Source organism: Labrus mixtus, chromosome 17 (assembly GCF_963584025.1).
Source record: "Labrus mixtus chromosome 17, fLabMix1.1, whole genome shotgun sequence".
NCBI classification, from domain to species: Eukaryota; Metazoa; Chordata; class Actinopteri; order Labriformes; family Labridae; genus Labrus; species Labrus mixtus.
This window is the reverse complement of record NC_083628.1, coordinates 12,677,967-12,695,158: the sequence shown is the minus strand read 5'-3', so window position 1 is coordinate 12,695,158 and position 17,192 is coordinate 12,677,967. Positions and strand designations below refer to the sequence as shown.

The 17,192-nt window shown below is 40.2% G+C and overlaps 1 protein-coding gene across 1 annotated transcript; it reads left to right on the top strand.

Annotated features, from left to right (window-relative positions):
* Positions 1-3,685: 3,685 nt before the first annotated feature.
* slc20a1b (solute carrier family 20 member 1b) lies at positions 3,686-13,754 on the top strand. The gene is made up of 10 exons (XM_061062175.1): positions 3,686-4,395; positions 4,669-4,809; positions 5,476-5,561; positions 5,855-5,951; positions 9,319-9,438; positions 10,500-10,781; positions 10,877-11,480; positions 11,606-11,791; positions 11,929-12,013; positions 12,229-13,754. The coding sequence occupies exons 1-10, from the start codon at positions 4,053-4,055 to the stop codon at positions 12,382-12,384; spliced, it is 2,100 nt and encodes a 699-aa protein (XP_060918158.1). The 5' UTR covers positions 3,686-4,052; the 3' UTR covers positions 12,385-13,754.
* The last annotated feature ends 3,438 nt before the right edge of the window (positions 13,755-17,192 follow it).

The following is a 17,192-nucleotide window of genomic DNA, read 5'->3' as shown; positions in this document are numbered from 1 at the left end:
ACTTTTGTTTTTCTTTTTTTAAAACTCATGTGGTTGTTGCTCATGAAAGCTTGCGGGCTTCAGTGTCATACACCAGGAGACTAAATTTATTTTATCGAGCATCCTGAACATCATGTGCTTCTATTTACTTATATTACTTTGTGGCTAAAGGGGGTAAGAATAGCCTATTCACACAAGATAGGTTTTGTTATAGGTTTAATTGTTGTCTTCTATGAGTCTGTCATCCGACTTGAACTTAAAGTTTTTAAAAAATGAAGTAGAGTTATTAATGTGTAGTGGGCTACGTTTGAATTTGAATTTGGTCTATGTTCATCCTATTCTGGACTAGTGAAGTGGAAGGAAGCCGAAAAACCAAAATACTGTTAATATGATTTCCAAGTTCTTGTCAGACATTTATAGTTTATACATTTATATAACCTTTTATTTTGCAGAAGTCCCTGTTTGTCACTGGCCACATGTTACTCATAAGGGAGTAGCCGAGGCGTGTTAAGTGTGAGAAACACTTTGCTTGTGAAGGAACTTAAAGGGGACGCAATCGTCATTAGCCGAAATTACAAATAAACTTTTGGAAATTGCGAGTGTTAAGCATAGACTGTAAATATGGTGTTAACCTGCCCCGTCAAGTGATTTTGAAACAGAGGAAACCGCCACTCCTTCTTTTGTTAAACGATGCCTTCAGGTGCCACGATAAAAGTCGTGATTACGAGTGATCAAAGCTGAACCATGCTGTGTCTACACTGCTCTAACAGAGAGGGAAAGAGGGAATTTTCCATGATCCTCAAAGAAATGACGTAAGAATAGAGAAAGACAACACAGATGGTGAGCTCGTAACAAAATAAGAACTATGTGTACTGTAATTACAGCATTATTCCAAGTAGGCTAATGAATACTTTACTGTGTGGTGAAGTTATTTCTCACTGTTTTCCTCGTTGTTGTATGTAATTAAAAAAAACACGTTTTTTTTGTTTTTGTTTTTGTTTTTTTTACCAAATGTGCTATGTGTAGGCTACTGACCACTTCCTGCATGGATGATATTTGTTTTGTTTTGACAAAATAAAACATTAGTCACTCAAAGAAAACAGCTTTTGTTAAAGGAGAATGTTGTTATCATTTCTGGTCTGTTGCACTTGAATGAATGACAAGTCGTCTGCAGTAGGCTACACTTACCACCACCACCACCGGATGTTTTCCAGGACTGTGTTGATGTCACATTGTTACCCCTGGTTAGATAAGCAGTGGTTACTAGGAATAATCGTGGTTTATGGCTGTAATATTTGACTAATCGCTAAAAGGTTACGTTTGTGAGCACATAAGAATTTAGGTTGTTTGGCGTGATTATAGCACTCACCTTATTATTCCACCTGGAGCCAATTAAAACAATGTACAACAATTTGTAATAAAATTGTCGTAAGTAGACCTATCTAAGATTGTAATGCAAAAATGGCTAAAGTGAGTGTATATCCAAATACCATGTTGTTGTCTTTTTACAATTATAACTTGTGCATCAAATTGTAAAAAAAAAGTTCTAAGCCTCACCTTGTTATAGTAGACTATATTCAACTGAACATAATTTCAACTGAATAACATATTTGAAAAGATCAGAAAGGGTTTTGTATTTGCCCATTATACTCAAATATTTAACCTTAGATATAAAATAAATATTATTTAGGATTAAATGCTGTATTCAATCTTAAATGTTGGGAAGAAGTAGGCTAAAACAGCACAAAATAAAGATAAGATAATCCTTTATTTATCCCACAATGAGGAAATTTACAGTGTTACAGCAGCAAAGAGCAAAGATTGCAGACAAGAAGTGAACACAGTACAATTTAAATTAAAAAAAAAAAAATTAAGAATGTACAAAAAAAAAGTGAATTGAGATGTAAACGAAAACCTTAAAATTACACTTAAGCCCAAGATTTGAGTTAATGTAGCCTTCTACGATACATGCCACACATTTATTTTCATTATGCAAGAGTATACAGCTAGATAAATGTCTCTTTGTCACATGTCAGGCTATAATAATGACTGTAGCCTAGTATGGAATATAAAGAAGGCTTTGTGAGTCAGTTATTAAAACAACACATAGTGGCCACTGTGGACAAAATGAAAAGAAGTCATTGATGATGTAGAAGATTTCTCCATGTAGTAAGGTTTTCTGACGAACACAAGGTCCATCCTCTGAACGCATGATCAGTTAAAAAAACTAGTAGTGTTGCTGACAGCTGGGCGGCGCTTCCTGAAGGGTGTATCCAATAAAAAAAAAAAAAAAAAGAGACCTCTGTTTTCCGTTCAGCCCAGGCACGAGCGAGTCCCATACATGAGGTAGCCTCGCGCTCATTCATACTGAGACAACTCTGGATTCATAAAACCTTCTCATTATTTCACATCGACTCGGATTGCCTTTTTTTTAAATAGTCACTTTGTTAAATCGACGGACGCTTTTTTTTTAGGGGTTTTATTTCATAAGTGGAGTATTTTTTATTTTTTACAATCATCCCGCGCGCGCTATTGTAACGTTCCGGTCCGTGCGCGCGCTAAGTTAATTAGCTTAGTGGCTAACTCTTATTCTTCACAAGACTGAATTCTGTGTGTGGTAAGTTAATGTATTCTGACCTTCCATCTGAATTATACGATCTGTATTGTTTAGTCCTCTGCTCACATGAACTGGATGTTAAAGTACAGGTAAGGTTAATGTCTTTGTTTAGCTGATGTGATGAACAGAGACACTTAATGGTACATCCTGTCTTGTGTGCTCTCTAATGTAAGAGAAACACTCACATTAATGTAGGTAAAACATTTGTTTCATCGAGGATTATGATTTAAAAATGTCTTCAAGTTTGTGTGGCGCTTAACTCGACTCAAGGTTACCTTTTGCAGTGAGATGTTATTTACGTTAATGTAAAGCTTAAGGTGGCCACTACCATCTGTGCAGCACACATTTTCGGTAGGTCATTAAAAATAAGCTGGAAACACACGGCGGTGACTTTCCTCTCATGTCCCCCATGTTGAGTAACTTCCGGTTGCGCCCCCTTTCACGACACACCACACCACGTAAATCCACAGAAACAATGATAATGGCCACTGTAATGTTGGTTATCCTGCAGCTACGACAACTTACAGTGTTGGTTTAAGTTTCATGTTTTACGTTGTATAGTTTGAAGGAAGCGGAAAGAAGCGCGTGTACACTGCTGTTTCTATGAATGGATGACGACACGTGCGCACGCAGGAAATAATTCTGAATCTTTCCTTTAAAAGACACTGTTCATTTTTTTTAACGACATATATGGTGCGAAATGAAACTGAAATGGCTCCAAAACAATCGCATAGCTAAGTGCGCCGTAAACATTAGAGGGCACTGGTTGATATAACCTCCGCTTCCTTCCTGCGACATTTACCGAAAATGGCTTCCCATTGGTTTGTCTGAAAAGACTACTGGAGGTCGTTCTTCCGGTCCCAGTAAGTTTCTGCGATGCTGTATGTTATTTAGTTTTAAAGAAGTCACTTTCTCTTTGTTAGGACCTCAATTATATTTCCCAGTACAAAATATTTACTTCATTAAATTCATACATAAACTACATGTGCTTCTTACAAACCCTCACACATCCTTCTACTGCTGTCCACGGATGGAATAAAGAGGAAGTGTTGTTAAAAAAAAGTCCTTCTGTGTGTTTTGTCTTTTCAGGATGTACCCCTGCTCATCTGCAGTTACATTTGCACCATGGCTGTCTATTCACTCCACTTGTTAGCTCAGCTCCAAAACAAAATCAACAGACCTAGTTTAATTACAGGATAGCAATAAGCCCACACTTTACCTCCGTTTACCTTGATTGTTTTCTGGTCTGATCCAGGTAAACACATCACAAGTTTGCACTGCTAAATCCTTTAAATCCTGTTAAAACAGGTGACAAAAGAGGATTCACTTATTTATTTTACAATATACCTCTTAATTTCACTAACTGCTGTTTAGATATAGCGTTGTATAAATAACTGTTTTGTCAGGCATTTATTCCCTTTAAGATTGTGAAGCAATTACTCAATAGTCGACAATCATGGTTTCTACAACTGCAACAATACTGGCCAGCACAGTGGGGCTACCAACACTGACTGCTCTGACGGAGTACACATGGCTGTTGGTTATTGGCTTCATCATAGCCTTCATCTTAGCCTTTTCTGTCGGTGCAAACGATGTTGCGAACTCATTCGGCACGGCTGTGGGCTCCGGGGTTGTCACGTTGCGCCAGGCGTGCATTCTTGCCACCATTTTTGAGACCCTTGGCTCTGTGCTCCTTGGGGCCAAAGTGAGTGAAACGATCCGTAAGGGTATCATCGACGTGGGCATGTACAATGGCACTGAGGAGGAGTTGATGGCTGGATCCATCAGTGCCATGTTTGGTGAGTACTGCCGGCTTATCTTGTATGCAATTACACCTTCGGTCATTAAACCTTGTGGAGAAAAAAAAACTGCTTGGCACTGTTTGGTTATTGTAACTAGAAAATGTAGATGACAAATCAGCACCTTGGAGAAGTAGAAAGACTTATTTTTATTAATATGTAGTTTTGTCTTTATCAATTTAATGGAAATAAGCTTAAATTACTTTGCTTAATGTACAATTATTTTAAAAAAAAGTTCAACTCTAATGCAATACATTTGTCCATTGTCATCAGGTTCTGCTGTGTGGCAGCTGGCCGCCTCCTTTCTTAAGCTTCCCATCTCTGGTACACACTGCATTGTTGGTGCTACTATCGGCTTCTCTCTGGTTGCCAGAGGCCAGCAGGGAGTCAGATGGCTTGAACTCCTTCGTATTGGTAAGTCACTTTAAGAAGCTGACCTGGATATGTCCTCTGCATTTGGTTGAGTTGGATCTCAGAATGTATTTTTAGTATGGCAGGTTGTGGCGGGTAGTGCTGCATTATCCTAATACTCTTAAGCTTAATTTCATCTGTGTATAGGAACTGTAATATAAAACATATAACCCATTAGGTTTCAGAGCTCAATCCACAATGCATAAAAACTATCGACTGTTTGATTCAGTGTGTATGATCTTGAAGATCAAATTGGTCATCCAGTCGATGGGTTTCGATAAGCTCACTAAGCGTGTCTGAAAAGCACGAGGAAATTCACAGGTCACAGCTTTACAGGAATAAAAAGAAGTTCTAACTTCACAAGTTGTGTCTCACTTATGTTGCATCAGATGGTGGGTTTAAGGTTTATGTTCTCCACAAAAAGCTGATTTAAAAACTAGTATCTTTGTTGCTCGTGGAAAACAAGTAGAAGCTATGTTGGTTTAGTTGCTGAATGAAATGTCAATGATCAACCTTTATAGTTTAATGGGCAGTTGGCTATGTTGACAGATAGCCAAACAATGGCCACCTTATCAGTGAAGTGACCTGACATGTCAGGTTTTTTTTCTCCTCGATTTCAAATATTCCATTTCCACTAATTTCCTATGCTCTTACTTCTTTAATTTACAGTTGCTTCCTGGTTCCTGAGTCCCCTTTTGTCTGGAATAATGTCAGGGATTGTTTTCTACTTTGTGCGCATGTTCATCCTGCAAAAGGTAAGCTTGATATCATAATGTGGAAGTATGTGCTTGTCAGAGTGATAGTTTGGATCATTTTCAACACTTTACATACAGGTCAATGCTCAAAATGGAATTAAGGAAATGCTAACAGTGGAGTTACTGTTCTCTGAAGCAGTTCCTCATTCCTGTGTAACTGCAATGGTCAAAATTACCATGGTGCCCTTGTTATGTCATCATCTGTAATCAGGCAACAAAATGGGGACAGTTCTGATGAAATATCAGAATTTGGATATCTGACTGTTTGCTCTGTTTGTTTGTTTTCTCTATAGAAAGACCCCGTGCCTAATGGACTGAGGGCCCTTCCTGTGTTCTATGCTGTAACCTTGGGAGTCAACCTCTTTTCCATCATGTTCACTGGAGCTCCAAGTGAGTATCATTGTCTGAGTCATTTTGCTTTGCATGCCTGCCCACAGCCACAGTTTAAAATAAACTGCTCCCTCAGACAGCCTGATGCCCACATGTACTCCAGACTGAACCAGACTGTGTTTACTGTTTTCACAGAAGCTGTGTTTATTTTAACATGTTTTTGGGGCTCTCTGGCCTGTGGTTGTATGTGGGTCATAGCTGGAATGAAGGTTTAAAGCGGAGCACAACAGGGAGATGGAAATAAGATTTCACTAACTCTTGACGTCACTGTCTGTGTCCTTCAGAAATGAAAGAGGAAAAGAGAAGTAAAGTGGCTTTCTGTAGTTGTGTTGGTGCTCAGAATAATTTAAAGTAATGCTCTGAATTCTTGTTGGCATTTTATTCCAGAATCTCTTTAATAAATGAGCAACTTTTGCTCCTTTTTGTTTTCTTCTCTCTGCAGGGCCTAACAGTTCAAGATGTTAGCTGGCCTGGGCCATTAAATGGCTGCTACAGGCCAGAGTTTGACCAGATACACTCAGAGGAGATCACTTGCAGATCCAGCATAGCCCGTAACCCTGCTAAGTCAGGCACATTCTGTACAGTTGTGTGAAGTCTCTCAAACTACAATGCACTGTACATGAGGACCTGTACTTTGGTACCTCACAGGAAAAAAGGTGCGACATTGCACTAAGACACCATTACAAACTCACTACATCTTCTAACACTAAGAGGGAGATTTCAGGATTTTATTTATTACATTCATATTATAAACACAAATGCACACGGACATTAGTAATGCCTCAAAAAACTAGTGTAGCCAGTTCAACAAAGGGGAAAATCATTGATTCTTACATGATCAATTACCCAAAAATATTCCAGAGCCAATTCAGTTTCCATCTTTTAAGAATATTAAGGAGAAAAAAAGTGAAACAAGATTTTTATCTTCAAAGCCAGACATGCACTGTTTCTTTCGGGCCCCATAAGTGAACAGTGTACTACACTGGCTCACAGGATAACAATGGCTCGCAACGCTGATATATGGACTCCATTGCAGCAGTACTATCTGCCACCTACTGAGCACAGTATGTTTGGTCTCCTGTGATAGGACTTGGCGTTCCCCTGATCTAGATCCTATCAGAGTGGTGAGATTGGACACCAGGCATCCCAAAGCACATTCCTATACTCAATATATACACCAGTGCCAGAGAACTTAAGTCAGCAAGTGCATGCAAATTTGGCTAAAGAATTTGAGGGCCAGCTGTCGGTCGCCTACAGATGAGGCTTGGTGTGACTTCTTGACACTTCATAAATCCCCAACTGCTATCGATCTACTACAGCCCTATTCCTCGCTACATGGGGACATCTAACCAGAAGCGGAATTTATGATGTATGTTTTACATACCTCTTAAAATCTACAAGTTTATAACACCTAGTTATGAAGACTGATGATTTTTTAAAGGCAGTTTAATATCACCATCAACTCTTGTCCATGTAACTATCCTTCTGAGAGATTGACACGCAAGGCATAACAAACTTGAATGCATCACCCTGGATACAAATTTTCTGCCTGGGTAACCCTCTGAAAAACAAAACGCTGGCGTTGGTTGCCCTGGGGACACCAAACAATCAGCAATATAAAAGTGATACCCACGTGTCGCTATACCTGACTTATTCAGCCTGAGCCATTGTCCTGAAATAAAACCTTTAATGTCCTCAGAGGCAGCCTTTGTCATGGATAAATTGACTTATTGTTTAGAGTGAATGTTTGGCTTTGACATCGCATCAGTGCGGATGCTTGATTATGCACTAAGTTGATCCTAATACTCTTGGTAAGTGCTTCACTGGTTTATTGTCCACTCTGTCGGCTAGAACCCGAAGGTTATTGCAGATTGACTCAAACTGCCACTATAAGTGTCTTTTGTAAATTACGCTGGTGGGGAGTTGCATTTATAGTAGTGGGAAAAAACGACAACAAACCTTGTTATTGTGTAATGTAGGCCACGAGATACTGAGGTTCAGGGAGGGGTGTGGAACGCAGCCGTGGTCAAATTAAATTTCCTGTGCAGTCCTATTCATCCCACTGCATGGCTGTGGTAAAAACTCGCCCCTTTGTGTGGGAGTGTTTATCAGACCGCTACGCCTAGCCAAGTTTTTAAACCCTCTCTTTTATATTTTGTAGGAAGTTGCCTACAAACATGTTGCTGTGACAAAGCACATTCATGTGAATAACATCAGGCCCCTTTATCTGTTTCGTGGTTGTTTTTGTCTCTTTGTTTAATTCTCTGGACTGTTATTGCACAGTAGTGTCTAGCTGAGTCACACCTGTCTCTGGATGTCTCACTACATGTTAGCACTCCAGTGGAAGAATCAGCTGTTAGAGAGCTGCCTTCCCTTTTTTGCTCTTATGCCTCTCCAGTCCTGGAGGGAGTCAGCTTCCATTGCGTAACTAAATAAACATCAGTGAGGTCCTCTGCAGTCTCATGCTGCAGCGTGACTCAGTGGAGAGGGTGCACTGTGGACTCTGCCCTTAAATGAACAGAGCGACCGAGACATGTATTGAGTTGCCTTGGTCTTTATTTCCTTTTCTTATCTTTTAACTTCCCAAACAGTCCCAAGCTAGTGAAATGTTTTGTTTTTAATTATGCAGGGCCAAGGTCACCTCTTCAGCAGTGGTGTTGGGTTTTTCACTAGCCCTTGTTTTTGTTTTCTCCTTAACACACTGCTGACATCCTCTTTATTTGACAAAGATGACCGCCTCCCCAGGGAAATGTAAATAGTTGCTTTCTGACGGCCTGTGCTGCATTGTATCTACCTCTGCCGCACCAGCTTTACTGCAGCCTTGGCAAGAGCGTGTCGTTATTGCTACAGCAAACAACCCCAAGGAACGACTCCCCCTTTCTTTCCCTTTTCTCCTTCAGCAGCGTCGCCATATAAGGAACTCATTGTCCATGTGCAACGTTAACGGGGCATTTTGGGGTCATGGTGACAATTTTACCCTTTCACCTTTCAGGTGTTGCATAACTGTTGACATTGAGGGGTACACATGCTTTCCATATTTAACTGGTATGAGGCAAAGCAGTTTGGGATAACAAATTGTAGAGCCAACAGATAAGAAATGGTCATAGCCATTGAATGTATTTATATTTACCTGTAGCTAATTTTGGTTAATTGGTGCCATTTCCATTTTTATTAAGTATACAAGTAAAAGGAACACATGTTGACATGTATTATCTACTTTGACATTGAAAAAAGTTTTATACAACTGCTCATTTGTAAGTTTTGTCTTTTAGAAAGGGAGCAGCTGCTGCCTTGTTTTGTTTTTAAACTGTCTTTCTCCATTTGCCTTCGTGTTTGTTTCTGTCTGTTACACCTGGCGGTCCTTCAGTGCTGGGATTTGACAAGATTCCTTGGTGGGGTACCCTACTCCTCTCCTTTGGTCTCTCTCTGGTGACTGCTATTGTGGTCTGGTTCATTGTCTGCCCTCGCCTCAAGAAGAAGATTGAAAGTAAGACACCTTTTATGTTCTTTGATTTTGTTCACACTGAGGGCTTCTAATAATCCAGAAAACAGAGCCTAGGGATAATTTCAAATAAAATACTGCAACAGCAGTTTTTGTTATATAATCCTGGATTAAAGTTAGAATCCAAGAGTCATCTGCATGGACACAGTATTATGGTTTTGGAGTTCTGAGGGGAAGTCTATTCATTCAAACCTTCATGAACCTACTATATATCAGTGTAGAATATAGAGACACAAACTAGGACACAAGCCCACAATGCAGTATCAAAATAGGTTTAAAATCGCTAGAAAAATATAGTTTGTTTGCTCTACTTAGCAATATTAGCAATATTGATAAACTAATTGTCATAGAGAACGATCTTATTGATGTTGTGACTTTGATTTATCCTGTCATGTGTTAGTTAACATCACAGAAAAAGAAGTAGTGCGCTTTATTCTGACCTAGCATGATCTATGTAGATCAGTAACCGGCCATTGGACAAGCGCCCTAATTGGGTCATAGTGAGCCTCTAATTGGTCTTTCTCTCGCTGACTAAAATAAACACAGGTTGACGTAAGGCGCTGACATGGCATTTGCAGTGCATGTGAAGGAAGAAGGATTTGGCTGACCGTCTCATCAAAACTGGTTAAAGCTGGAGCTGAGGGAGTCAATGCGGCCAACCAGTTAGACAACCTCCTAGGACTGTAGAATAGAAAATATTAGCTTAAAGTATCTGATTCACTTGGAAAAACACAAACAAATGTCATGTGAACCCAAGGATGTGTTAAGTCTTTCATCAGTAAAGCTGCTAGCAGTTGTGTAAATATGTTTCTTGTCAGATAATAATCCATTTACCTGAGCATGTGAGCGCAGCAGCTCACTTCTGAACGCAGGTATTGTTACACTTATAGGACAGGTTTTAGACTCTCCTGTTATGCAATTCTTATTACTCCTCACAGCTTGGCTTGAAAGGAAACACACGTGCTATGCTAGTACTTCTCTGCTATGCTGTCTTCATGTTTGGACATGACCCAGGCAAAATCTCACTCCAACTTTTCTCCTACCAGGAGATATCAAGTCTGCCAGCCCATCAGAGAGCCCCCTGATGGAGAAGAGAGAGCTGAAAGAGGCCCACTGTCCAATCCTGAAACAGACCGTCAACGAGACATCAACGTCTGCCACCTCAGCCGCCAACCAGAACCCCCCTGCTCCGCCCCAGGCTGCCCCTGAGGAGCGCAGGGTCGCATTTGACATCGGAGACTCTGATGATGTCGACAATAATAAGGAACGCAAGGTGGCGTTTAACATCGGAGATTGTGATGAGACAGATAACAGCAATTCAAATGGAGGTACGTTTGTATCAAAAAAAGCGAGTTTATATGAAGTTTAAAGTATTGAGCTTGACAGTGTCCTTTAAACGTTTCTTATTTATCCCTTTCTGCAGTCCCCAAGCAAGTCCAATCAAACAATCAGGACAACAACCAGCACAGCGATGGCTCCACAAATAATGCCAACCAGGCCCAGTTCAACAGGCCTGCACAGACCCCCAGTAACGGTTACAGCCAGTACCACACGGTTCACAAGGACTCCGGCCTCTACAAGGACCTCCTGCACAAGCTCCACCTGGCCAAGGTCGGTGACTGCATGGGCGAGGGGGGTGACCGACCCATTCGGCGCAACAACAGCTACACCTCCTACACTATGGCCATCATCGGTATGCACAGCGACTTCAGGCACAAAGACGGCGACTTCCGCGCCAGCGACGATAGCGAAAAGGGACCAGGGTCGGGTGGTCAGGAAAAGAAGCGCGTGCGTATGGACAGTTACACCAGCTACTGCAACGCTGTGGCGGAGCACACAACTCCTGAAGGTCTGGGAGAAGGTGAAGTGACTTTAGACATTGTAAAGGAGGGTGCAGGTAGCAGTCAGACTTCTCTGGACGATGATGGACTTGAGGCAGACAAGCCAGAGGTCTCAACACTCTTCCAGTTCCTCCAAATTCTCACTGCCTGCTTTGGATCCTTTGCCCATGGAGGAAACGATGTCAGGTATGCAGATTTCTTAACAAGGGATAGTAAGGCCAATACATTAACCTTTCATTTCTTTTCTTTTTTTTTAAACGTGTTCTTAATACAGCTAGAATCTTATGGCAATGTCTTTCTTTTCTCTTCAGCAATGCCATTGGACCATTGGTAGCTCTGTGGCTTGTGTACCAATCCAGCAGTGTGTATTCAAGCGAACCCACACCCATTTGGCTGCTTCTGTACGGTGGTGTTGGCATTTGCGCTGGGCTCTGGGTGTGGGGACGCAGAGTTATCCAGACTATGGGAAAGGACCTCACCCCTATTACCCCCTCAAGGTAAAGACTCCACAGACAACGCAGAACCTGTTTCTCCTTACCAATGTGACCATATCCTCCTTAGACATTACCAGTCTTTGAATTTAGCGAGCTTGCCCAGACGCATTCACCTGAGAGTGTTTTGTTTCCCCCCGCAGTGGTTTCAGCATCGAGCTGGCTTCAGCCCTAACTGTCGTGGTTGCCTCAAACATTGGCCTGCCTGTTTCCACCACCCACTGCAAGGTAAGCTGGTCAAACACTGTGGTCTGGGAAGTAGACTAGACACGGGGGAAGAGAATATTTAGTGAGAGGGAACCTGAATTAAACAGGAACTCAGTCTGGAAGACTTCTTCAATGTTGAGCAACTTTTGCCATTCTGAAATCTAACTTTACTGAAATGCAGAACTAATTTGAAGTCATACATTTGAGTAGGATGGTAACAACTGCTGTGTTTCCAGGTGGGCTCTGTGGTCGCAGTAGGATGGCTGCGCTCAAAAAAGGCTGTTGACTGGCGTCTGTTCAGAAACATCTTCATGGCTTGGTTTGTGACTGTGCCCATCTCTGGCCTGATCAGTGCAGCAATCATGGCCATCTTCATCTACGGCATCCTGTGAGCATTCAGCTGCACCCCATGCAGGGGAGGAGAAAGAAACCGCTCCAGTGCCGACGGGAGACAAGGAGTAAAGTTGGAAGGTCGAAATATATCGCTTACCTCAAGCCAACGACTTCGGAAGAAAAGGCAAAATTTTGAAAAAAAAAAAAAAAAAAGATGTTTGAAATGAGTTGTGATATGGGCCTGTGGTTTTTGGCTGCATCATTTTCAATTTCGAATATGCTGTTTGTTCCAGTTGGGCCACATTACTTCCAGTGGGAAGTTTGCATTTCTGTGTTCTGACTTGCTTTTTTATACCATCATTCTGTTAAGAGTAAATCAAAAAGCATCAACTGATTTTTTTTATTTTTTTTTAAATACTATTGATTCTTTTTTTTTTTTTACTTTGCAATTATGTATATACAACCATGCTGTTTTAATTTTGTTGAACATGTTAGTAAGAAACGAACAACTAAAATGCAGTATTAGCCTTTGAGGATGTAACTCTCCATTCATAACACATGCTGAAAGTAATGTAGTTGCAAAAGGAACAATTTTAGGTTAAAAAACAAAACAAGGTTATGTGTGTGTGATTTTCCCCCTTCAAAGTCTTTGATATTAATTAATTGTTTTTTTCATCTGGCTTCCTTTTTTTTTAATTCTTTTAACTGGGACTTGTTTTCCCCTCCCTACTGATATGGAACAAACGGTTAGAGGTTGTGTTTTCTAACCCCCCAAAAGGCAATCAACAAAGCCCTTCAATTCAATGAGCCACTTCTTCATCACACTCTTTGGTCGAACACATCTCAATCAGTGCAACATTAAATGCCTGAAATGACGTTGATTACTTGAATTTGAGAAACATAACATCAGAATGTCAACTTGTGCTCTCAAAATGACCTTAAGTCTCCTGTTAGACTTGATTGCATCATATCTTGGGGTTAAGTGCTTTAGGCCTGTTTACTAGCAAACATTTTATCAGCTACGTCCTGGTTTGGATTTTCTGTGGAACTTGCACCTGCCTAGATGTTTGGGTAGCTCTAGTTTTCCTCTCTCAGTCGGCCCTGAAAGCTGAATACCGTTGCAACATTAGGCGGAACAGGAACCTTAATCTGGAAGTTACCCAACAGTGGTGGTTTGAGCTGATCTGGTGTCTTGTTCAAATGAGGGTGGACATACGTTGCACGCCACAGGATGTGTGGTCATTTGGCTGCAGTACTAAATGCATTTCAGACTTATAGATGCTGTAGTTGCCTTAATTGTTTTATTTTCCCTAAGGTACCAAAGACAGGAGTTTTTTGTTTTTGTTTTTTAATGCACATCAACATACTATAATTCACACTTGTGAATAAAAAAAAAAAACAAATGAGAAATAAAAATGGGAAAATATAAGTGTTGTGCTTGTTTTTGTTACTTATGTAGAAGGAAAGATAATGTTTAAAAAAAAATACCCAAACACAATTCAAATCTCAAACACTGTAGAACAAAATGTAGTCATAACACGTATTGTGAAACAATAAAGCACACAGGTTTTACAGATAAATGGGACAGTTCCCTTTTTATTGACAGTAAGCTCTGCTCATGCACCAGGTGACGAGGGAGCGCTGAGATCCGCATGCTGCCGCACTTTCTCACTCCAGTACATCTGTGATGCAAAGAAACAGGATTCCTTTACGCTAGCTTTTCATTCTAAACAAAACAATTCAGTAGTTTTCCATACAAATGGACGCGAGTATGTGAATCACAGCTCTCTAGGTTTTTCTAATATGACTCACTTGTGCGCTGATGAATGATGACTGCAGTAGTGTGTGACACTGTTGTATAGCAAAAAAAAAGCCTGGCTCACTCTACCCCACAAAAGTATTAGGATGTACTGCTTCACCTTTTTACTCCAGCATAAGAGTTTCTAATTCTGAGCAGGTTAGCTTTTCTATCCTTGTAAAATCATTCAAAGGATTCATTCTGCAAGAAAAACCTTCAATCTAAGGATTCAGTTTTAAAACTTAACTTTTTGCATCTTTTAGGGCAGGGACAGTGCATCCTTGGATCCTAAAATAACCAGAAGCAGATGATACAGTATAAATCAAGCACAATAAGCACCTGTGGGACAGACGCCTCAGAGTGCCCTGGATTCTTGTCCTAGATTTACTCACATACAAGGAGAGGACTAGGTTGAAATAAACAATCCCATAACTTCGAGGTCAAGCAGTAAACTGATCTTTCAATTCCACTCCTGTGGTGATTCAAGAATGTCTTTTGACAAACATTTGTTTTGGAGTTTTTATAAAAAAAAATAAACTAAAAAAAGACCATATCTTGAGGTTTTTTTTTTGTTTTTTTTTACAAGTGTCCGAGCTGTTTGTCGTGATCTTTAATTGCTTTTGAGGCATTTTACTCTTTGCTAGATTCTGAACCAGACCTATAAATGGTTTTGAACTCTATTCAAATCTCGCTCAGACTGGCCCTGACTGGCTCTGTTTTTGCAGTTCATTGCATAACCTACAATTTGACTTTCACTTAGTGTGCTCAAAACAGTTCACCACATCATGCCTCAGCAGGTACTTTGAGTCTGCCTCAAAAAATCTTAATCACCACCCTTTTAACTCAGATATTTAGATTATGGAAAATGCTCGAAAAAAAAAAAGATCAGAATAATTTTAGCAACATGTTTGGATCTTTATGGTGCGGTTCTTGTGCAGAATGTAAAATGTCTCACCTTGCTCCTTGGTTGAATCCTGACTGCCTTCATCTGTAGAGGAAAAAGAGAAAATGGCTGAATAAAAGCAAGTAGTAAGAAAGTAGTATTCAGAAGTGAAGTAGACCAATTGGAAGTTTTATTTGCTCTTACCAGAACTGCTCACAGACTCTGATGCCTTCTCATGGTGCTCTGGAAGATATGAAAGTGTACACAATAATAATAAAGACAGTAAATAGTTTTAAAATTCATTTTGGCCAAACTAGTGTAATTTCAATCAGTATTTAACATGTTTTTTAAGAATAGATATAATGTGTTTTATATGACTTTCTTTAAGACTAGGATAGGGTTGAGAAGGGGGGGGGGGGGTATAATTATGTGGTTTAATTCAATGTTTGAGTTGGAAAGTTTGTATATTTTGTGCTTCAGTGTAGATTTATAGTACTGACCTCTCCTCTGTCTCCCTGTCAAATATAATAAAGACAGACACTGCCATCAATGGAATGAGAGAAGCTGAAAACACTGATCATTTTCCTACAGAAAAAAAAGCCTACAATAAAAACATTTAATGTTCTAAACTTACCTTCTGCTTCCTCAGAAGACTCTGAGGACTCTGTGGGAGTCAGAGGAGAGAAACCAGTCACAAGACTGTGATATTTTACATGTCAGTGTACGTTCACACAATAGAGATGTTTTTTTTTTTAACTTTCTAAACTGTGTTTTGGCGCCATCTACAGGCCGATCCTCGAACAGGAAAACCTTTTCTTACCCCCACGTGCTGCAGCGTCAGAGTTCTCTGCTCCCTCTGCTGGGGGAGGATTTCACGGTTATGTAATGTTGAATGTTAGGGACATAATGGTCACATGTTACACGCAGCAGGGTCATTTTGACGCACCTGTTTTGTCGTCCTCAACTTCAGCACGTTCCTCCACTGTAGGACACATTTCAACAGGTGACCCTGATATTAATCACACCATTAATATCTGAAATCCACGTGATAAACTCACCAGATCCGTCTTGAACAGCCTCTGCATGTGAGAGATTAAAAAGCTTGCATCAGAAGCTGCACCTGAATCAGCCGTTATTAAAGATTGACGTTAAAGGTCACGTGGTTCCTCTTACCAAGGTAGCGGGCTCCCTCGTTCTGTTCCTCTGTGACTTTAAAGGTAAAAAAAAAAAAAAAATGAGAAAAATGAAATGATAATAAAACTTTCAGAAACTCTGTAACATGTAGGGTTGAAAGAAGAAGACACTTCATTTTTTTCTGGTCAAATTTACCATTCATCTGGGCGGCCTCATTCTTCTGAGCGGCCTCAAACTCCAACTGATCTGTGGACACAAAATAAGGTGACAATTATTCCAAACAACAATGGAGAAAAGTAATGGAGCAGAAAACATAAGAAATTGTCAGGTGGGTGGCTTTAAAAAAAAAAAAAATCAGTATTATAAAGCATTATTCTCAAATAGTCTAGAATCTTGCAGCCTGATGGATTAACATGAACACACTTGAATATAAGAGTTAAAAATGTTCAGATCATGTAGAAATTTAAATGAGACCAATGCATCATACCTATATCCTGCAGTTTTGTAAGGCCATCTGCATAAAAAAAAAAAATACGGGTTGAATTCCACCAATTCTGAGTTACAGAGGTATCATTTTATTTTTGAGTGATTGTTGTGATTTTATAAAATCTGACTGAATAATTGTTAATGATTTTTTTTCTCACCATCTTTTGCAACTGCTTCTTCTTTCTCTGCAGATTCCAGAGATGCTGAGAGAGCTAGAAATCATTTAGGTGCATCAGTCAGACTTTTGATAAAGATTCTCGTACAAATCTTCAAAAAAAAAAAACGAATTCTTGTCTTACCAGAGTGAAATGCTGCCACAGCGAGGAAAACAAACAGCGGCACTAGAAATCTCATCTTGGCTGCTGGTCTGGTCTCCGAAGATTTTGGATGTCCCTCCAAACTCTGTGTTGTGTTGTCCGTTTTCAGCCTCTTATATCCTCTGTCACATCACATGCTTTCATGGACAGGCGGCTCTGGTACCATTGTCCCTCCCTACCTGAGAGGACAGCTGGCTGTCACATCAGCACACAGACATATCCTTATTCAGGGCCATCAATGCCACCCAT

What these genes read in the sequence shown, in the direction of transcription:
- slc20a1b (XM_061062175.1), top strand. Translation starts at nt 4,053, where the DNA reads ATGGTTTCTACAACTGCAACAATACTGGCCAGCACAGTGGGGCTACCA. An exon ending in GCTTGAACTCCTTCGTATTG is followed by an intron (nt 4,810 to 5,475) that starts GTAAGTCACTTT and finishes TTTAATTTACAG; the next exon opens with TTGCTTCCTGGTTCCTGAGT. An exon ending in GCATGTTCATCCTGCAAAAG is followed by an intron (nt 5,562 to 5,854) that starts GTAAGCTTGATA and finishes TTTTCTCTATAG; the next exon opens with AAAGACCCCGTGCCTAATGG.